The sequence below is a fragment of the Vipera berus genome (assembly GCF_964194415.1).
Source record: "Vipera berus genome assembly, chromosome: 3".
Taxonomy (NCBI): Eukaryota; Metazoa; Chordata; class Lepidosauria; order Squamata; family Viperidae; genus Vipera; species Vipera berus.
Genome location: NC_138204.1, coordinates 173,036,379 through 173,059,331, shown reverse-complemented (window position 1 = coordinate 173,059,331; position 22,953 = coordinate 173,036,379). Strand labels below are relative to the sequence as shown.

Sequence of the window (22,953 nt, the reverse complement as noted above, 5' to 3'; positions counted from 1 at the left end):
CCCTGGTGAGACTGGCCTATGGATCTTATCAGTCAAGGAATTTTGGTTGGCGGGGTGCAGGATAAGAGACTTCCTTACAGTGGTCCCTGCCCTTTGGAATATCGTCTTCCTTGAGGTGAAATCTGGCCCACTCTCCTGACCTTAAATTGGCTCCTTTAGACCTGGCTCTAACAGATAGCTTGGGGCCCCAGGGGACTATCACACTGGAGGTGGTAGAGCCAACCTCATCTCTTCCCCCCCCCCCATTTGGCTTCTGCCTCCCCCTTCTTGGAACTATGATTTTACTTTGTACTTTAATTTTATTGTTTTGGGAATACTTATCTTTGACAGTTGCAATGCTTTTACATTGTAAACCAATGAGATTGGCTTACAGCAAATAAATAAATATATAGTTTTATGTCTTTAAGGTTTAAGGTTTATTAAATTTATATGCCGCCCTTCTCCCTGAGGGCTCAGGGCGGCCCACAACAATAAAAAGTTAAAAGATATAAATACAAAAATTAAAAGAGGATTAAACGATATAAGAAATAAGAACAATTTAAACCAATAAAAAACCAAATTTAAAAACCATGATCAGTCCAGGCCCGCTTGTTGGAATAACCAGGTCTTTAGGTCACGGCAGAAGGACCTAAGGTCAGGGGCCATCCGCAGCTCCGGGGGCAGTTCGTTCCAGAGGGTCAGTGCGCCCACAGAGAAGGCTCTCCCCCTGCCTTGCCGATGGCACCCTGAGGAGGCCGACTCTGTGGGAGCAAACCGGGTGATGGGAGGTGTGGCTTGGTGCAACTTGCAAATGAGACTATTATGCTTCATTTTGTTTCCTGGAAGTGATTTACATGCTGGTCTACAAATGAACATAAAACATTAGCAGTGTTCCTATTCAAAATCCAGGAGGACAACTATACCTTCCTCATTTTCCCATGTACTGGCTCTGCCTTTACCCTCAGAATCAGTTGGCACTTGGCTTAATGCCCAAGCTAAGTGTTCACCAAATGGTTTTCTTTTCCTCTTTTATTATTATTATGGTTGGTTGCATGGTAAGCCAGAAATTTCAGTACTGGATTTGGCATTTTTATCAACCTAGCCAGTCTTTCCTAACAACCTGGGATAGACAGATCCTATTTAACTGCATTAGATGTCTGCTGTTACAAGTAAAGCTGCATTTTGCAATTGACAGATAGTGATCTTGTCAATGCTGATAGTGTTCAAGTGGTGCTTCAGTTGTTTTGGGATTGCACACAAAGTGCCTATTAATATTTGTACTACTTTGATTTCTTTTGTCACGGTCATTCTATTTCTTTTTGCATGTCCTTGTATTTTGTGATTTTCTCCAGTTCTTCCTCTTCTGTTCTGCAATTATTATTTTATCCTACTTTTATTATTTTTTTATAAATAACTCAAGAGTTAATAGGATCATATACTTCCCTACTTTTTTTCACAATACTTTAGATACTAATTTATTCACAAGTTTCCCTTGTGTATCATGCTGTTTGTTTTCTAGCCTACCATCCTACTTTAAATGCTCATTCAGCTCCTAGTATCACAGGAAATGGGTTGACATTGTCTTCTCTCAGGATTATTATTTACTTCTCAACCTAGTGTACAGTCCTAGTATTTCATGAAAACTTCTAATCCAAGTATTAACTAAGTCCTACTTTGCTTAGCCTACCCAGGAGGGCTAGGTGATCCAACCTAAATTGTTCTACTATTTTTAAAAGAGTTAAACTTCAAAGCAGTTTCATTTCTTTCTCAACAGATTTCAGTTAAATCTAGGTATGAGTATATAGGATCCATATTCAAGTATGTGTGCACAGTAATATGGCTGGCCTTTCATTATTTCATATTATGAGAAGGACAGATTGAAATTTCTTCATTCATATTATGTTTGATTGTGTGAACTACACCATTGTGATTTGTAAACCACGGCTTATAGTTCATCATGTTGCAGGGATCCACCCAATCTTGAATTATTAGTAAAATTAATAAAATTGATACGCATATTGCTACATTATGTTATTGTTGCCATTTGGAAGCCAACAGTGAGACTTGCAAGGCCATAAATTTATCTATCAATCATATTTTAAGAACCACCCAACTCCCAAAGTGCAGGGGAACAAATGGACTCTGAGAAGCTGTCTAGCAATATAACAGGACCAGGCAGCAGAAGCAAGATGGGCAATTATATAAATTCAATAAATGTATGTATTTTGAACTATAGGAACATGTTTGAAAAACAGTAGTTTTATATGTGCTTGTATCCCATTTTTAAATAATATAATCCTTCTGGAAAATTACAGTTGTGTTTCTTTTTTGTATTTTCATGTCTCTATAAAATGGTGTAGTTGCAGCCAAAGTGCACATTTACATATCTTTGATTTATTTTTTTCCTTTTTGGGCAGCTCACATTTTGATCTTTGCTCCATTTCTTCACCTTTTTCCCCTTGCCTATTGTTCATTTTGCCTAAGATAAGAGACTGAAATAGGTGGCCTTTCATATTCTTGAACTATGAGAATTACCGTAGCCATTGTTTCTTTGTCTTGATATACTCTGAAAGTTTTAACACCTACTTGTGACTAATTTAATCTACAGTTCTTATCTTTAGACTGAATTTAAATTGCATGCTTCAGGATCCCAAGACTTAATTATTGGACTTTTTAAAGTTTTCTTCTATTTTTATGCTATTTAATATGATAAAAAGTTCTGAAGAACTCAATTTTTTGCCTTTTCTAAAAATGAACTGTATTGTCTAATTCTGCATTTGGGTGTTTCCTTTGTTTTGGTATGTCTTACTACCTCCAATCAGTTGTTGTTTTTTTTTAAAAAAGCATTGTCTGGCTAGACTCTTCCCCACACTGGGAAATTGAAGAGGCTCTTTCTTTCAGTTTTTACCCTAAAGCAGAGTAAGGCATATTCTTAACTCCCTTATGTTCAAATACTTCCACTTCTTTCATTGAAAGAGTTTACATATTGCAATAAGTGCTGGCTTTCATAGTGTATGGATTAAGCCACTGAGCATTGTATACCACTTTTTACAGGGGAGTAATCTCTGCCTTGCAGATTCCTCCCCTCCCCACTCTTTTTGGTAAATTTCTTTCCAGACATGCTACAGATTTGGCTATGAGATTTTGGATATTTTACAAATTGAAGTAAAATATCTAAGGGAATTATTATGTTAAGCTTTTACAATACAGGTAGTCCTTGACTTCAACAGTGTGTTTAATAACTGTTTGAAGTTACAACAGCACTGAAAAAAGTGACATGAACATTTTTCACACAACCATTGCAGCATCCCCATGGTCACATGACCATAATTCTTGGCAACTACTCATATTTATGATGGTTGCAGTGTCATGGGATCATGTGTTCACCTTTTGTGACCTTCTAACAAGTAAAGTCAATGGGGAAGCCAGAGTTACTTAACAGCCATGCTACTAAGTTAACAATTGCAGTAGTTCATTTAACAACTATGGCAAGAAAGGTTGTAAAATGGGGCAAAATTTGCTTAACTGTCTCACTTAGCAACAGAAATTTTGGGCTCAATTGTGGTCATAAGTCAAGGAATACCTGTATAATCTCTTTTCCCTTCACATTTTGTCAAGTGTTCCTTGTCAGCAAAAGCCAGCAGGGGGAACCCTACTATATTCCTCTTTTAGTCCTCATCAAGTAAACCAACTTTATAAATCTTCCTTGAATTTTTAAGGATCTCACTTTTTAATCCAGCCCATTTTCTGTTTTTGTAGTCACAGGGCTCTCAAAAATTTTAACAGGTTTTTTTTTGTATATCCAGTAAATAACATTCTGTCCTTTAGTTTCTCCCTTCTAGAAAAATCATTCAAGACCTTAAGAAAATTATTTTGTATATTCAATAAGAAAACAATTATCCAAATCCAAATGGATTTCTTTGTTCAATTGTTGTACATCTTTAGGGAATAAAACATCAATTCCATTTGTATTTCCATCTTTCACTGCTTATCATGGTTAAATTCTCGTCTGGACTACTGCAACGCTCTCTACATGGGGCTGCCCTTGAGGACCACCCGGAAGCTCCAACTGGTACAGAATGCAGCCGCGAGAGTTGTGTTGGGAGTCTCCCGATACTCCCACGTTACACCGCTGCTCCGTGAGCTGCATTGGTTGCCAGTTGTCTTCCGGGTGAGATTCAAGGTACTGGTAACGGTGTTCAAAGCACTCCATGGCATGGGGCCGGAGTACCTTAGGGAACATCTGCTGCCGGCATCAAGCTCCCTGCGCCCTGTGCGTTCCCACAGAGAGGGCCTCCTCAGGGTGCCACCGATCAGAGAATGTCGATTGGTGGCCCCCAGGGGGAGATCCTTCTCTGTGGGCGCTCCGGAGCTGTGGAACCAGCTACCGGTAGAGCTCCGGATGGCGCCCGATCTTCGCTCCTTTCGTCGCGATCTCAAGACCTTTCTGTTTGTACAAGCCGGCCTAGCCTGATGGGGATTGGTGGGGTTTTTTATTTTTGGTGGTTTAGTTTTTAACTTGGTGTTTTAGAATTCTATTTTAACTGTTTTAATATGGGCAACTATTTAATCTCTTTTTAACGTTTGTATTTAGTATTTTATTCTGCCCTGTGAACCGCCCTGAGTCCTCAGGGAGAAGGGCGGTATACAAATATTATTAAATTAAAATTAAATTAAATTCCCCTTCAAAGCAATTTCAAAATTATCTGTTCGAGCTTTTTTACACTGTAATCTCACTGTACTATACATTTGAGTAAGTAGTTTATTTTTTTTAAAAAAATAGCAAAAAATGTACAACTTCTCTTATAGAATTCTGCTTCATTATTTTATCTCCCTCTTTTATCTCCCTCTTGTGTGCAGCCTTCCAGGTTTCTTTACCATAAAATATCCAAAACAAATATATTTTCTTGTAATTAAATCAAATCTATAATTCCAAGGGACGCGGTGGCTCAGTGGGTTAGGACGCTGAGCTAGTCGATCAGAAGGTCGGCAGTTTGGCGGGTCGAATCCTGAGTGCCGCGTAGCAGAGTGAGCACCTGTTATTCGTCCCAGCTTCTGCCCACCTAGCAGTTCAAAAGCACGTAAAAATGCAAGTAGAAAAATAGGGACCACTACGGTGGGAAGGTAACAGCGTTTTGTGCGCCTTTGGCGTCTAGTCATGCCGGCCACATGACCACGGAATCGGCCTCGGACAAGCGCTGGCTCTTTGGCTTTGAAATGGAGATGAGCACTGGCCCCTAGAGCTGGAAACGACTAGCACGCATGTGCGGGGGAACCTTTACCTTTACCTTTATAATTCCAAACCAATTGGGACCATTGATCATTGTTAACTTTCTGAAATCCACATTCCAAGCACCTTTTTGTTGTATAATCCAAAATTAATATATTTAAAAGTTTTTTTAAAAAAATTGCATTATCTTCCTGTGATATTGTTAATCTTAGAGTAGGGCTTTTCAACTTTTTCACCCATTGTATCACTTTTAGGATATGGCAACATCTGAGTACCACCAGTCACCTAGCAAGGTGTCAAAAACTTGATGACCAAAAAAGGAAAAAAGTGATGAAGTACAGGTAGTCCTCGACTTACAACAGTTTGCTTAGTGACCGTTTGAAGTTACAATGGCCCTGAAAAAAGTGCCCCCCCCAGCCACAGCCGAACAAAACACCTGCCTGCCCGCCCGGCAGTACTCTTCCTCCTGTCTGAGGTTTTCATTGTTGTGAGCATTTCTGTTGAGGATTGGCAGCGGGGGTGGGGTGCGGTGGGTGTTTGACTTTTATTTTCCCCCCCCTCTGCTGGGTAGTTGCAGTAGGTTTTGGTCACTTTACATGACCCCGGGACACTGCGACCGTCATAAATATGAATCAGTTGCCAAGCATCTGAATGTAAATCACAAGACCCTGGAGATGCTGCAACATTCCAGCTGATTGGTACTTCTTCTGGGCTCAGCAGAAGCCCCAGGATCAGCGCCGAGCTCCAGCTGGAGCTGATCCTGGTGGTTTCACTGAGCCCTGACAGCCCTGCAGCTCCAGCTATCTCTTGCTCAGGCTTGTGCGGTGCTACCACCGGCTCAGTTCATTCCTCTCCCTTGCTACCACTCCTAGGATGGTCGCGTACCACCTGCTAGGTGCCAATGTACCACAGCTGATAACCCTTACCACTGGTTGAAAAGCCCCGTCTTAGAGCAAGACGTTTTTGTATGTTATGTGTAGCTCTGTATGGAAGGAAGTCAAGTTACTGTTCTATTTTTTTTCCTGTTCCTGAACTCCTAACCTTGTTCCCTTAACCCAGGGGTCTTCAAACTTGGCCCTTTTATGACTTGTGGACTTCAACTCCCAGAATTCCTCAGCCAGCAAAGCTGGCTGAGGAATTCTGGGAGTTGAAGTCCACAAGTCATAAAAGGGCCAAGTTTGAAGACCCCTGCCTTAACCTTTTCTTTTCTATGTTGTTATTCTGGGTGTTGAAGTCCGTGAGTCATAAAAGAGCCGAGGTTGCCTACCCCTGGCCTAGGTAACCACCCTTCTCTCCGCATCCTACCCTAGCACAGACACTGTCAAACTGACAAACATTAAAGTTGTTGCCCCGTAACACAACTTCGCTTTTGGAAGTCTAAGGGAAGAACCGCCGCCAAACCCGCCAGCATTTCTCGTCCTTCCGCTCGTTCTCCCAGTTCTGTTAGCCGCAGTAAAGAACGCGGCTCGCGGGATGGACGTCAGCGGCGGTCCCCGCCCCATTTCTGCCTCGCTAGATTTTTTTTTTCCCACCTCTTCCTGTCCGCTCCCCTCACGTGATAGCCGCAAAGTCTGCCGGCCTAGTTTACCCAGTGGTCTGACTTTTTCCAGATCCAACATGGCGGCTCTGGGCGGTCGTTGAGGGGCCGGTAAGGTGGCAGTTGAGGCCACGGCTCTTAACCCCGGACGGGGTGGTGGTGGTGGTGGGGAAAGGACCGTGTATATTGGCGCGAATTCGGCTCCGGCACGGAGGGGAACGACGAGAGAAGAGTGGGCCAAGGCGGGTAGGCCGTCCGGCAAGTCGTCCGCTGGAGCTTGGTGTGTGGGGCCATTTCTGTCAATCGGAGGGATGGCCCAGCGGGTGCAGTCGGTTCAGGAGTTCCTCCAGGACTCGTTTGTGCCTTTAGTAGCGGCGTTGTGTAGCGAGGAGGCAGAGAGAATCACCCGCAAGAACAACCTGGGCTTCTGTGAGCTGGTAAAGCCCTTTTGCCGTCTCACTTCGGAAGGTCGGTATCGCTCGGCGGGAGAGGAACTGGGTTGTTTACATGGACAGGGAATTGTTAGCACTTTCCCCGCCTGGGCGTGTGGGAGGCTCCCTGGCCTTTTTAAGGCCTCTCCTTTGAGCGGGAAGCCTTGCTGCTGTTTACCTTTCTCTAAAGTTTGACAGCCCCGTAAGGCAGCTGCTGCCCATCTTAGCTTTCTGCCAGTTTCTACCTTCTGGTAAAGCCGAATGGTTGTGTAAATGATGAACTCGGAGATATACGCTGGATTCTGCTAATAATATGGATAATATCTAGGAATGAGACTTAAAATGCCTTGCCAAAAATATTTTCTTAATAATAAATATGTATGTGCCAGATATTTAAATGATCAAGCTAGACTAATCCCTGTATTTTAATTTTTGGTTTTGGACCAGGAAGATCTTGTGATGGTAATTTATTCTCTTCACCTCACGTGTAGGCATCTACAGCAAACTTTAGATGGGGCTGTCCTTGAAGACAACTCCAAAAGTGTTATGGGTAGAACTACAGTAGTTCAAATCCTAACAAGGATTTGGTATTATTATTGTACACCTTCCTGGTAGTAGTAGTAGGTTTGTGGGTATAATTCAAGTTGATGATTTTCACCTAAATGTCCCTATGTGTGTCTTGGCATATGTGTGGTTGCCAGAGTGTCTTTTCTGCTCAGATCCAGCCTGAACACATCTTGAGTGATGGCCAAGAGTCGCTACCCCATGTGAGAGGAAAGAAGTTGGTTCCTTAAATATACCTTCTCAATAGCAGCCCCATGTAATGAAACACATTGCTCCCCTTATTTTTATGTAGGAAATACTGAAAGAAAAGCAAATACAATATGTGCCTGGAAATAGGGGGGCGGTGGATCTACATCCAAGGCAAGTTTCTATTTGGTGGCAATTTAGAAAATGGACTTAACATTAATATAAATGGGTGGACAACATAGTCAAAAAGGTAATATACATTTTCTGAGTTGCAAGTTACCCCGATTTGTATTATACTACATTGGGCTTATTTGTTCAGGTATTGGTATATCTTGCATAAAACAATTAACAACCCTTCTGTATTAACTAGTGTGCACTTTGTATATCCAAAGTTGTGACATATAAGTCTCAAAATAGTACAGGTAATTCTTGATTTACAACCATTCATTTAGTGACTGTACAAAGTTACAATGGCACTGAAAAAGTGGCATGATATTTTTTCATACTTACGACTATTGCAGCATCCCAATAGTCCTGTGATCAAAATTCAGATGCTTAGCAACTGGCATGTAGTTACGATGATTTTTAATGGTTCCTAGAATTATGTAATCACCTTTTCCGACCTTCTGACATACTAACTTAATGGGGAAGCCAGATGCACTTAACAGCCATGTTACTAACTTAAACAACTGCAGTGATTCATTTAACAATTGTGGCAAAAATGGTCATAAAATGGAGCAAATCTCAGTTAACAACTGTCTTGCTTAGCAATAGAAATTTTGGGCTAAATTGTAGTCATAAGTTGAAGACTACCTATAAAATAATATGTACCTTGTTCACAGAAATCAGAATATTATACAAGCAAACTTGATTTTTTTCAGGAAAAGTTGTGGTTACATTTTCTGGTTTTCATTGTGAAGAACACTTCATTATTTTTCATTGTATTTCTGTTGTGTTTACTGCTGGCTTTCTCTATAGTTTGATTATAATGAACAGAATAGAACAGAACAGAATAGAATAGAATAGAATAGAATAGAATAGAATAGAATAGAATATTGTCACTTTGAATGCACACTAATCGGCATACATTAAAATGAAATTTTGTGGCATACAGCTCTCAAAGGGGTCGCCACCTTCAATATACACTACATAAATATGACCAAAATAAATAAATACAGAATTATGCATATACCCATGTAATATGACACAGAGAAACAACACAATCTAGTTCGGATTATGTATACATGTGCATGGTGAGAAAAATGAATCTTGCAAGTTTACCAGATGGCATAGGGAACAAATCTATTACAGAATTGGGTAGTTCTGCTAGAAATACTTCGAAACCTCCTCCCAGAGGGGAGCAACAGAAACAGACCATGAAGGGCGTGTGTAGGGTCTCTAACAATGCTTTTAGCTCTAAGCACATAGCGCTTATCAGCAGCATCCAGAGTACCAGGAAGCGAGCTTCCTATGATCTTCTTGGCTGTCCTTACCAATCTCTGGACTTTCTATCTGAGGCACTGCTGCCACCAAACGAGACAGTGATGCAGTTTTTTTAAAAATACTCTCAACTGTGCCTTTGTAAAAAGTGGCCAGGACAGAAGTAAAGAGACGTGCTCTCCTCATCTGAGGCACGAAATGCAGACGCTGGTTTGCACACTTCACTAAGGATGAGATGTGGAGAGACGAATTCAGATCATTAGTTTCTGCACCCTCAAATGCTTAATGCCGTTGACCACCTCTACAGCTACATTCTTGATACTGAGTGGAGTATGACTATGCCGGCTCTTTCTAAAATCTACAATGATGTCCTTTGTTTTATCACCATTTAGAACCAGGTTACTTTTATTCTACCAGTTCCACCAGAACCTTCACCTCTTCCCTTTAAGCATCTTCATTGTCATCCCGGATAAGACCCACCACTGCCGTGTTGTTTGCATAATTCACAATATGATTTAGCAGATTTGGCACAGCAGTCGTGGGTCATCAAGGTGAACAGTAGCAGACTCAGGACACAGTCCTGTGGGGAACCTGTACTCAAGGAGATGGAGTTGGAAACTTTCTTTCCAACTCGGACAAACTGGGGCCTATCAATAAGGAAATCAAGTATCCAATTACATAAAGGAGTATTAAAACGTAATAAACCCAGTTTGTTTACCAGATGCTGAGGAATGATTGTGTTGCATGCCGAACTAAAATTAACAAACAGCATTCACACATGATTATTCTTCCCCTCCAGGTGCGCCAAGCTAAGATGAAACACTAGAGGAAAGTACATTAATGAAATAATTTATATTTGAGTCAAATTTGTACTACTGAAAACATGTCATTATTTTACTTTGAACATTTTTATTTATTTTTATTTGACCCTGAATGTACTCTTTAAAAGTTTAAGTTTAAAACTTCTACTTACGCATTTCTAATCTGTAATAAAAATAAAAAGAGTTAAATCTCAGGAAGTCCTCTATTCGTATTTTGAACATTTGGAGCTATATCCAATTAAAATTAAGGATTAAATACATAGTATCAGAACAGGTTAGTTTTTAAATGTATTTATTTTCTTATTTCAGTGCATATGAGAGACCCTAACAATCAACTTCACATAATCAAAAATTTGAAAATAGCTGTCAACAACATTCTTACTCAGCCACCTCAGCCTGGAACTATTCGAAAACTTCTGAATGATGTGGTGACTGTTAGCCAGCCTGCTGAAGGATTATTAGCTAACGTGATTACTGCAGGAGATTATGATCTCAACATTAGTGGTAAGTAACAAAAAGATCCTGTATATATTTAAAATGAATATGTTAGACATGTGCATGTACACACAAGCACTATATATACACAAATGCACATACATTTTCTTTGTGGGAAAAGTACAGTTCCTTCAACTAAAGTCTGACTATTGTAAATATAGTTTGTATGCTTCATATTTACAGAGTTTGAAAATGTTTTAGTTTTGTTTCTTAATAAAACACATTTTTTCAGTTATCAAAAACAGAGGTCCCCAAACTTTTGGGCATCAGAGACTGGTTCCGTGGAAAAAGGTTTTTTTCACAGACCGGAGAATGTGTGGTTTTGTGTGCTACTTGCATCTCACAGATGGGGCTTTGCTTGTTTGTGCGGCCCGGTTTCTGGCATGCTGCAGCCTGGTACTGGTCCATGGACCAGGGGTTGGGGATCCCTGATTAAAAACAAGGAAAGATTTGATCACATATACTTGGAATGATGTTTTCCTAATATATCATTTAGTATTAAAATAGTTTATGCTTGTTATTATTGCTATCAACTGTAATCCCTGTTACCTCTTTTATCCATTCAGTATTTTTGTGCAGAATCATAGAATTGGAAGTAATCTCTGAGGTGTAATTTAGGCCAAATCCTACTTTGTACAGAAAAGTTCTCATAGGTAGCACCAGGGCTTTTTTGTCATAGAACGCTCAGAACGGAGTTCCGGCACCTTTTTTGGATGGAACCTTGTAGGGTAGGCAAGGCAGGGTTGTATGACGTGTGAATTCCGGCACCTTTTTCTTTTACAAAAAAAGCACTGGGTAGCACTGATCATTGGCAATATTTTCCTGCTGTTTCTCTTCCTTTATTCATCTTCCTTTAGTAAGAAGATGTGGAGGAGTAGGACGCAGACCCAAGTATTGCCTGAATAGAATATATGCTAGTAATATGGTAGAAGAGGTCTATTAGCCCCGAATTCTGACTGTACTATGGAATAATTTTATTTCTCTGTTTTTAAGTCTCCTTCAAATTCATATTGGCTGATCTTGAGAATTCAAGCTGGATCAGATCTGATTAGTATTGGAAGTTAACCAAAAATTCCAGTATCATAGCTGTACGAAGAAAACTATGACAAATTACTTTCAAAAAACCGTATCCAGAAAAGTTACATTGATATGTTTGAGAAGTCCTCAGGAATTAAGCTTAGTATGCAAAATCTTTTTTTTTAATCTTGATAGTTTTGCTTAGTAAGATTCACTATCATATAGTTCAGATCACTGAGAGAGGCAAGGAAGTGACATTGGAAAAAAACTTTTAACAGGAATGGAGAAGAGGTGAACTTCAGAAAAATACATTTCTGTCTTAAAATATCCTAAAAGGGCTTTTATTATTTTTCAATTGAGGTTTTCTTTTTGTCTTAAAACTTCTTTACATTTTTTTTGGCATTCATTCTAAAAAAACATTAAATGAATGTTTTCAGTACATAAATTCCAATAGTTTATTATCATAGTGAAAGGTATATAAAATTATATTACATTTCAGTGTGGGTTGATCACAATTAATGCGGATTTGAATAATGTAATATTTAACAGTGCAGATTATAAAGTGATACCAGATCCATTTAATGTGATTCAATTAATGCAAGGCTAGTGTATATGCAGCTAAGGATAGTACTTATGCAATTGCATTTCAGTTTTTATATGCTTTTAATCTGTGTGTGTGCAAAATGTAGAAAAGAAAGAGGAATACAGTACAACTTTTGAAAAGAAGAACTTACATTAGAACAAAAATTTGCTGCAACACTAAACTATTATGTAATCAAGTTGGAATACCCCGATTTCTGATATAATTTTTTGCTTTTATTTTGGTTTCTATAACTGCTATTTGTTAGACTTCAATTCAAAGTTTTTTCTTTTATATTTTTAGAGTAATACATACACATGCACACACACATAATTGTATTTTTTAAAAAATCATTTGCCTTTTTCTCTCAAGCTAGAGCCAATTATATTTTCTATAGAAATATGACTGAATAGTGTGAACTTAAACATTTTATTGGATTCATGAAGTACACTAATTAAGAACTACCTGTACATATTTGTTAGCCTGCACAGATTTTTTTTATTTTGCATCCACACTATTGTGAAAGTTAACATATAATTTAGTAGTATTTGTCAAATCATTTTGCACAAAGTAATCACATTTTTGGGTTCCAATTGAGTACTGATATTTGAGCTTTTGTTTGTTGGATGATGTAATTCCTAAACATCTTAATTCAGCAAAAATAGTCATGCATAACTAAAGCTATAGTTTTGTAATATTGTTGAACTCATTGGTATATAAATTTAATTATACTCCAGGCTTTATGTATTTGAACAATGCTTTATGTTTCCACTCCTCTTAACTGGTTGTACTTGAAATAGGTGAAGAATGCACTATAAAAAAATACTATTATATTATTTACATGTATGATAGAATCTTGATTATATGTACCTTCAGAGTACAAGAGAACAGTTCTCTTCCTCGAAATGTTTTCAGTCTAGCATTCAGTGTAATAAAGCAAACATTTATTTCAATTACTTATGCTTAGAAATCTATTTTTCATAGATTGGCGTCATTGTAAAACTAATGAAGGATTTAAAATGATTCACAGAGATATAAATAGTATATTGAGGAATTTGAAGAAACTGAGATGAGGCATCATATAAGAGTGGAAGGAATAAAGATTATGTACAGGATATATATTGAGCAACATTATTGTGAACTTTGAAGGGAATGTGCACGAAGCCAATATAGGGATTTAAAGATAAGAATGTCATCACGTGATCAGAACATTAAGCAAGATGGATTATTTTGACTGAATAAACATCAGGAGACTAAGATGAGAAAAAAGATTGCAGTAGGCTTGTGTTCCTGTCAAAGGGAGAGGAGTATTTTTGCACTTTATAAAGGCAGAAGCGTCCCATCCCAGAAAGGAAAGGAAGTTAAAGATAAACTCACGTTAGTGCATATTTAAAAGTGAGATGGTAATATTGTTAATAAATAAGGAAAGTATGTTTGGAAAGGAACAATGAGGTATAAAGTATTTATTGAGTGAGTAAACACTGTCAAGCAGAAATACTGGAGAAGTTTAAGACGAAAACGTGAAGTGAAAGAACATGAATCAGATGCTGTCTCCGTAAAGATGATACCTTATAACAGAGGTCCCCAACCTATGGGTTTCGGCCCCACTGGGCTGTGGCCTCTTGGCCAGCGGACCACGGAAATGGCTGGCCCGTATGCACATGCATGTGCACACTCCCCGCCACTCACACTAGCACCTGCGGCCCTGTTTGCGCAGATGTGCAGGCACAAATGGGGCTGCTAGCGCTGGGCACTTGCATGCGGCCTGTTCGTGCATGTGGAAACAGGTCTGCTAGCCCAGGCGGGTGTGCACAGCCCATTTGCTCATGCGCGAATGGGGCCGCTAGTGCCAGGTCGGTGTGCGTGACCCGTTTGCACATGCGCAAACGGGGCTGTTAGTGGCATGCCAGCGTTTACATGTGCATGTGCACCAATTTGGAACCTGCTCACCTTCCCTTCAGGCTGTGAGCCTGGAAAGGTTGGACACTTCTGCCTTATAAAACCAGGCAGCACCTCAGACTTGAAGGCAAAAATATGTTTGGTGTACAATATAGATTGGGGAAAGACTCATTTAGTTTGGACTACTTTAGTTTAAATGCTGAAAACAAGTACTCTGAAATACCCTTATAATACTTTAATGTCCTAGTACTGAAAGGCATGGATTTGAGGCCATCCAAGAGTAGTGTGTTGAAAGGAAGGGATTGAAGGCCAGAATTGAATCCTTCAGAATTCCTAGTAGACAAAGTTTTTAAAAATTGAAAAAGAGAAAAAAGAAGAGCTTACATGAATACTCATTACACATACACGTGTAGATTTATATATTTATTTGTTTACATTTAAATAGGTTTGGTTGAGAAGAAGAAAAAGCAGATATTAAGAATGTACAGTCATGGCCGAAATTGTTGGCACCCCAGAAATTTTTCCAGAAAATCAAGTATTTTTCACAGAAAAGTATTGCAGGAACACAGGTTTTGCTATACACAGGTTTATTCCCTTTGTGTGTATTGGAACACAACAAAAAAGGGAGGAAAAAAGCAAATTGGACATAATGTCAAACAAAACTCCAAAAATGGGCTGGACAAAATTATTGGCACCCTTTCAAAATTGTGGGTAAACAAGATCGTGTCAAGCATGTGATGCTCCTTTAAACTCACCTGGGGCAAGTAACAGGTGTGGGCAATATAAAAATCACACCTGAAAGCAGATAAAAAGGAGAGAAGTCTTTGCATTGTGTGTCTGCGTGTGCCACACTAAGCATGGACAACAGAAAGAGGAGAAGAGAACTGTCTGAGGACTTGAGAACCAAAATTGTGGACAAATATCAACAATCTCAAGGTTACAAGTCCATTTCCAGAGATCTAGATTTGCCTTTGTCCACAGTGCACAACATTATCAAGAAGTTTGCAACCCATGGCACTGTCGCGAATCTCCCTAGTCGTGGATGGAAGAGAAAAATTGATGAAAGGTTGCAACGCAGGATAGTCCAGATGGTGGATAAGCAGCCCCAAACAAGTTCCAAAGGAATGCAAGCTGTCCTGCAGGCTCAGGGAGCATCAGTGTCAGCGTGAACTATCCGTCGACATTTAAATGACATGAAACGCTATGGCAGGAGACCCAGGAGGACCCCACTGCTGACACAGAGACATAAAAAAGCAAGATTACAGTTTGCCAAAATGTACTTGAGTAAGCCAAAATCCTTCTGGGAAAACGTCTTGTGGACAGATGAGACCAAGATAGAGCTTTTTGGTAAAGCACATCATTCTACTATTTACTGAAAATGAAATGAGGCCTACAAAGAAAAGAACACAGTACCTACAGTGAAATATGGTGGAGGTTCAATGATGTTTGGGGGTTGTTTTGCTGCCTCTGGCACTGGGTGCCTTGAATGTGTGCAAGGCATCATGAAATCTGAGGATTACCAAAGGATTTTGGGTCGCACTGTAGAGCCCAGTGTCAGAAAGCTGGGTTTGCGTCCGAGATCTTGGGTCTTCCAGCAGGACAATGACCCCAAACATACGTCAAAAAGCACCCAGAAATGGATGGCAAGAAAGCGCTGGAGAGTTCTGAAGTGGCCAGCAATGAGTCCAGATCTGAATCCCATTGAACACCTGTGGAGAGATCTTAAAATTGCTGTTGGGAAAAGGCGCCCTTCCAATAAGAGAGACCTAGAGCAGTTTGCAAAGGAAGAGTGGTCCAAAATTCCGGGTGAGAGGTGTAAGAAGCTTATTGATGGTTATAGGAAGCGACTGATTTCAGTTATTTTTTCCAAAGGGTGTGCAACCAAATATTAAGTTAAGGGTGCCAATAATTTTGTCCGGCCCATTTTTGGAGTTTTGTTTGACATTATGTCCAAATTGCTTTTTTTCCTCCCTTTTTTGTTGTGTTCCAATACACACAAAGGGAATAAACCTGTGTATAGCAAAACATGTGTTCCTGCAATACTTTTCTGTGAGAAATACTTGATTTTCTGGAAAAATTTCTGGGGTGTCAACAATTTCAGCCATGACTGTATGTGATATAAGTCTACCATATTTTTATATAGTCTTCTGACAGAGACTCCTGGTTAAGAAGGCTTGTTCAAATGTAGATAGGTGCTTTAGAATTTAGATCATTGTGTAACTGATAGCAAATTGGTATCTCTCAATCCTTTTAATATTAACCTTCTTTGCAATTATAACAATGTAACATCCATTTCTTGTGCCTGTTTTTAGTTTCCATATTATTAGTGTGTAGTTAGAATGAATATAAATATCATGAAAACCAAAGAATCTTACTGAGTAAAACTGATCTCTTATGATTCACTGTGCATAATGTTGCTTTTCTTTGTTTGAAAATAGCTACCAGCTGGTAAAAAAAATTGAGGAGAGGATTTTGGTTTGATTTTATAAGTTTTAAAACCCTTTAGAGTTAATTATTAAATGGAATGCAGCTAAGATAAAGACATAGTTTTTCATTCTGTTTGCGATAATGAATCTTGGCTTGTAAAGAGATCAATAACCAGGATTTGTCCTACAAATAATTCCTAACTCAGGACTAGGTATTATTTATTTTATTTAGCATATGGCATATCATACATGGACTAACAATATATATTTACATTTCACCTAGATTAGTAAAATACAATAAAGTATAAATGATAAAAAAGACCTATGTTCAAGTACCAAAGTCTAGGCAACATAACTTTGAAGCAGGGCATTGTTTGTTAAAAAAAATAAATCAGATACCGGACTGGTATATCCCTTCAGCTTGCAGCCAGCCCCAAATAGATAGATAGATAACCTTTATTGTTATTTTTTACTGTGGGCACACTGGCACACATTAAAAATGAAACTGTTGCCTGCTCTCAAAAGCATACACATATATGTACACATACAATGTGATCTACAGTTTGACCTGGGACCCCCCCAGTCAAACTGAGGGAAGAGTATGCCTCATCTATATAGAGAGTCCTGGCAGATGCCATATGAAGTACAAATCCTGTTCAGGATTGTCCATTGCTGATGTGGTAGTTCAAAACCTGGCATCTTTTTTGTGGGGTCATTTATATATCTACCCACGTCTGGTTGTTCAGAGACTCATTTGGCTTTCCATTGGAATCGAGGTTAAAAGTTGTTGGGCAGATGTGCAAGTTCCCAGTGGGGGCTTCCTGGATTTGAATCTTCCAGCTTGGTTATCAGGGCTAGGTAACTTGGTGCCAGAATCTGATGTTTCTGGATTAATTCCTACAGCCTCTTGTGATTAGCCATGCTGTTTGGGTTTGATGGGTCAAAAGCATCTAGAAGCACCTTTGCATTAAACAAATAATTTCTGATTATGTAACCCATTCCCATTAATGAAAGGAGGAAAATTGCAGATTCCAGTGGATAGCTTGGTTTAGAGTAAATCAACAGTGTACTAAATTCTTGATTTTTTGCATACGAATGTAGCAGTTTTTCCTGGACTGTTAATTTGCTCATTTCAATTAATTTTTTGAACAATATCCCTTTTGACATTAATATGCTTAAATTGGAATAAATCAATAGTATCTTGTTAACATAAACTAAAATGTTAAATTTATTTTAGCCATATCCTACCTGTCAGCAATATTTTTGGTGAAGGAGAATATAAATAAGATTTACTATAATGTGCCTCTCTAGTTACCAGAGGACCCACCCAGATTTCTAGAGAGTACAAATTTATGTATGGGATATGAATGTGTGTCATTTCTGAATTAACTTTCTTTGCTGTGTTTAAATGTTATTGATTAATGTATATAAGGAGTGTTAAAGTGGTTGTTATCAAAGTCAGTAAGAAACTTAAGTTAGGAAGGGCTACTTCCACAGAAAGCAGAATTCTTATCCTTGTTTTGTAATGGGAAGGAATGAAGTTAATTTTTTCCTGTTGGGTATATCTTCTGGTGACTAAAATAGCATGTGATAGTAAGTCCAACTAATTTAAACTTCCTTAACTTTTGGAAAGATATCAATTGCCCATAAAAACATTGTTCTTTAACTTATGTACATTTGCCTTATCATAATTTTGAAAATTAGCTACATTTCATATATTTTTGTTCCAACAGGATACCAGCTTCAACGTGCTGCAAATAGATATGTTAATGTATTTTTCAAGTTTTGTTCAGAAAGTGTGAACTATTCCAAAAAGATCAGTTTGAACTAAATACATATTGGCTATGCATGTATTAAAATGTAGGAAATATAACGTGGTGAGCAAGATATTTCAAACTCTATTTTCTTAGTGTAATAATTCCATGTTTTCTCTGTCAGATCACTCAGTTAAAGCTAGTGTTCCTTGGTACAGTAGTTGGAAAGACACATTGATGGGACTGAACACATCCACATTTTATTCAGGTATTTTGTGTGATAGGTGGGGTTTCTGTACCATTTCTATTCCTCTGTTATATAATGCTTCCATATTTCTTTATAACCCAATTGTAGTGTAGTGCTTTCTCAAAATTGCCTTTTTTTCCTGGAAGAATATTGGTGGTGGCTGTGTTTCTCTAGTTGATTCATATACTATTGCTGACTGATTGTGAAATTTTAAGTGCAGAAAAATCATATTTTCAATTTTTGATTGATTGTGTAGGCTGACTTTTATAATATCTACTGCATCAAAAGTACATTCCTTTCTCTTATTTTAAATAATGTCTATGCATACATGGTATCAGAAATGCTCTTGGAATTATATATGAATTTCTGTTCATTTTCTTGTTAAAATAACTTATGAATGGTCCCTTATTATTGCATAATAAATTTATTCTTACATATGTGCTTTGCTAAATTTGGTTGTATTTCATCAAGAAAGTTTTCTTTTTTAAAAAAAACCCAAACCCAACTGATTATTCCTAGGGCATTTTTGCAGAAAAGAGCAATGATACAGTATTTCTCTTAAGAATAACAGTGAAATTTGTATGGATAAAATTGTGTGTTACCATTAGAATCTATGGAATAATACTTGAGGTGCATTTCTGAAAATTATTTTCTCTTCTAACACGCTACTTGCCTTCTAAAAGAAAGTTGCATTAGAGAAAATGGTGGGATTTCAGCTGCCTGGGTTCTGAATAGTCTGTTGATGTCCTTTATTCTTTTATATAAGTAGCCAGAATAAATCTTCCTTAAAAGTTTTGCTGGGATTCTGATTTTATAAATCTTATGTCTTTCTCTCCTGTACCTAGATTCCTTTTTTAACACAGTTTATGAACTAGATAAGATGTATCCTGACTATGTGTCAGTTTATTGCATTTATCTCTTAATTGATGGGATGCAGTATGTTGGTTTGAAAGATAATTTCTAGTTTAAAGATTCTGACTTTCCAAGATTCTCTGAGCAGATGTTTGTGACACACTGGCTAAAATTGATCAGTATTGTCCTTGTTATTTTCCTATGCCACAGGTATAATGTACATCTTATTTAAATAAAAAAGTATTATGTGAAGCACTGATTGACCTAAATAATGATGGACAGTAAATCTCAGTGGCTGTATTCTGATCTGGTGATAATTGAAGCGTAAGGAAAATTTTAACTTGGAATATAAGAGGAGTTAATGGTACACATGAATTCATGAATAAAAAGAAAATATGGTATACAGTATACAGAAAATATGGTATACAACTAAAACTGGAGGGATATAATAGATTTGAAGATAGTCTCATCTTACAAAGTAGAGTTGTTGAATACACGACTAATTATGAATGAAAGGTCTTAAAATGTAAAGTCTGGAAAATATGAATCGGTGTCACTAAGGAGTTGTTAGTATATACAAAAGGAGAAAGAAGCCTTATTTTGGTGATAGTTGCATGTTATCAGTAATGAAAATGGAAAACAAAATAGGGAGCATGAGAAAAAATCTTGTAATATTCTGAAATAAATGCTATCCAATGGGGGAAAGATATTCAACAATGTGATAGGAGTGAACAAATGGGAACAAGGGAATGGAATTTAAAAAAATGGCTGGACCATTTTGAAAGTCAAGAACAAGTAATGGTGACTGGTGAGTATCTGCTTAGGAAACTGACAGTATGTTTAGAATTAATAAGATGCTGAAAAAGAGAGAGGAGAGTCATTTGTAGAAAAAAAGTAAGTATGAAGGAATTAATATGGAAGCAAAGATTTTTTGCAAGGATAGATGAATACATCACATGGTGTTGTTGTAAACTAAGTTTCACAATGTTTCTTTATCTCCTGTCTTTAATTCCTTTTTTTCTTTCTTTTCTGTTTTCTGTATAACATTGCTCATCCTAAAAGGAAATAGTAATTGTGATTTATGTGGGTATGTCAATTGATATAATACTACTATATAGTGTGATTTGCAGGAGTCTATTGCAAAGGCTTGTTGAACAGTAGAAACAAATTTATGGATACTTTTGTACAAATTGTTACTACTAATTTTCCAATATTTATGGTTCTTCTATAAAAGATAGATTTAACACACTGACTATATTTGACTATAAGTTGTCGTCAAACAGTGGTCACAACTCTGATTTTGCGCTGGAGTGCTGAATGTGTTAAGGGCCCAATTTCCTTGCTGTATTACAAGCTGGTCAAAATCTTGCTCCTGTTTATTATTTAATTTGGATCTTTTTAGAGTTTTTGCTGTTTTAAAAGACTTTCAGTATTTTTAATTGTAATATATTTTTTGAGTTGTAAGCTACTCAGAGTCATTAACTGAGATGGGTGGCTGTAGAAATTGAATAAATGAATGAATATTTTTCTTTGAGGAGAGCACTGAAATATTGTCGTTTCCTCAGTGGAGAGAAGGCACTGAGTCTTTTGTTGCAAAACACTGTCGCCATCTGAAAATAATTATTACTCAATAGCTAAGCTGTTGAAAGCAGAAGTATCTTTGTCCCTTCTTGCCACCTTTTAAATATATCACAAAACATTTACACTTCAGTTGCAGGAAGAAGCAGTCACATGACTTCATCTATTTATGCATTTGTGTTTTTCCCAGTTTAGGATTTGGTGAAGTATTTGCAGTATTGATCTAGAAAATACTTGAGATAAAGGGGTTTATTTTTAATCCTTTACCATGTCACAAACATGGATACATTTAAAATACTTTATGCACATATGTTCCCTTTTTAAAAATTTAAAAACTAAATACTGCATCTGCATATCACAAAACAGTCAAATCACTATAATAATATAACAGATAATGACTTGATAATGATTTTTTTCCTAAAGATTAATTTTATTCTGAAATAGAATAATGTGGAATGCATGCATGCATAATGCTCTTCTGGACTCTTAATGAGAACATTGCATAGTCTGTAAAAAAATAGAGTTCTCCTATTCTTACATCTTGTGGCACTCTTTAGCATTGTGATTTTGTATGCATTTTTTTAAAAAAATTGATGCATGCCTCTATTATATTCTTTAGTGTCAAAACGTTCCTAAAATGCCATGACACATTTTACCTTAATTATTTTTCTAATAAAGGTAGCATCACTTTTATTTTTAAGGCATGCTTAAACTAATGTAAACAAATTGTTAATTCTAATTCTGATATATTGAATTTCAGGAAAATATCTGTAGAACTATTTCAGTTTTGCCTCCTATACAAGCAAGAAATATTTGAGAATGGCAAATATTAATAAATGGAATCCAAAAGTGCATTTAAATTGTAGATATACGTATTTTGAAAAATATCTAAAAGTTGAAGTGATTCATTGAATAATGACTAATAATTACATTTAAATACTAGCAAATCTGTAGTAGATGCTGAAATCATATGCTAATCCTTCCAATCCTCTCACCAAAAATATAAATATTTTCTTGATCCATTTTTTAAATTAGCACTAGCTATTTTTTTCAAATTGTATTTCTGTCTCATAGCAAAAAGGTTTATAACCATCTTTTAAATTTCTCATTTATTTCAGCTACCACCCCATGGTTTGAAGCTTATCGAGAGAGCTTTCTTCAATCTATGCCAGCATCAGACCATGAATTCCTAAACCACTATGTAGCCTGTATCCTTAGAAATGGATGGACATGATATATTAGCTTCAGACAGACCACGATTCTATAGTTTGAATAACTCAACAAGAAGTGATACAAATCCTTTCTGAGATTTTTGTCTTTCCTGGCTTTGGTTTATCTTCTTTGCAATTTCCATTGTTTGTTCCGATAACCAGTTTGTTTTCTTCTCTTTCTTCAATTTTGACAATCTCTTTTCACATTCAACCTTAACAACTTAAGTTTATTACAAAATTCCTCTGGTTCTCTATCAATGAGGTTCAGGACTTCAGAGTTATTCTTGATGTTCTCCTTGAAAATGGTGGGTATATATTCATATTATGGAAACTGACTGGCTATCTTCTTTAGCTCGACTTGGAACTTGCACGTGAGCAGTTCATGATGCATTCCACAGTCAATTTGGCCATGTCTTTGATGCTAGAATTGAGCTTCTCACCTCCTTTTAGCAGTAATATAATCAATTTGATTTCTGTGTACATCTGGTAGTATATATGTAGAGGGGCATTGTTTTGGTTGTTTGAAGGCGGGTGTTCTGCCTCTTCTTCTGCATTGTGGTTGGAGCATAAGTTTGATCATTATGTTAAAGGATTGTCAACAAATCTAACTGTTATCACTGATTGCGTTGTAGTTAAGTAATGTTCTTGCTATACCTCCCTTAACTATTATAGCAACACTGTTTCTTTGTTTTTAAAATCCTGAGTA

The 22,953-nt window shown here is 37.4% G+C and overlaps 1 protein-coding gene across 3 annotated transcripts in view; it reads left to right on the top strand.

The window, feature by feature from the left end:
- Positions 1–6,834: 6,834 nt before the first annotated feature.
- The window catches only part of TRAPPC8 (trafficking protein particle complex subunit 8), a 64,603-nt gene continuing 48,484 nt past the window's right edge, over positions 6,835–22,953 (top strand). For 2 of the 3 annotated variants that reach the window (XM_081326173.1, XM_081326172.1), the window contains exons 1-4: positions 6,835–7,214; positions 10,498–10,692; positions 18,544–18,627; positions 22,155–22,244. In XM_081326173.1, coding sequence (XP_081182299.1) covers positions 7,058–7,214; positions 10,498–10,692; positions 18,544–18,627; positions 22,155–22,244 — 526 coding nt within the window. In that variant the 5' untranslated portion in view covers positions 6,835–7,057. Of the gene's footprint in view, positions 7,215–10,497; positions 10,693–18,543; positions 18,628–22,154; positions 22,245–22,483; positions 22,553–22,953 lie in introns of those variants that run through there. The other variant, XM_081326174.1, reaches the window with a different exon arrangement.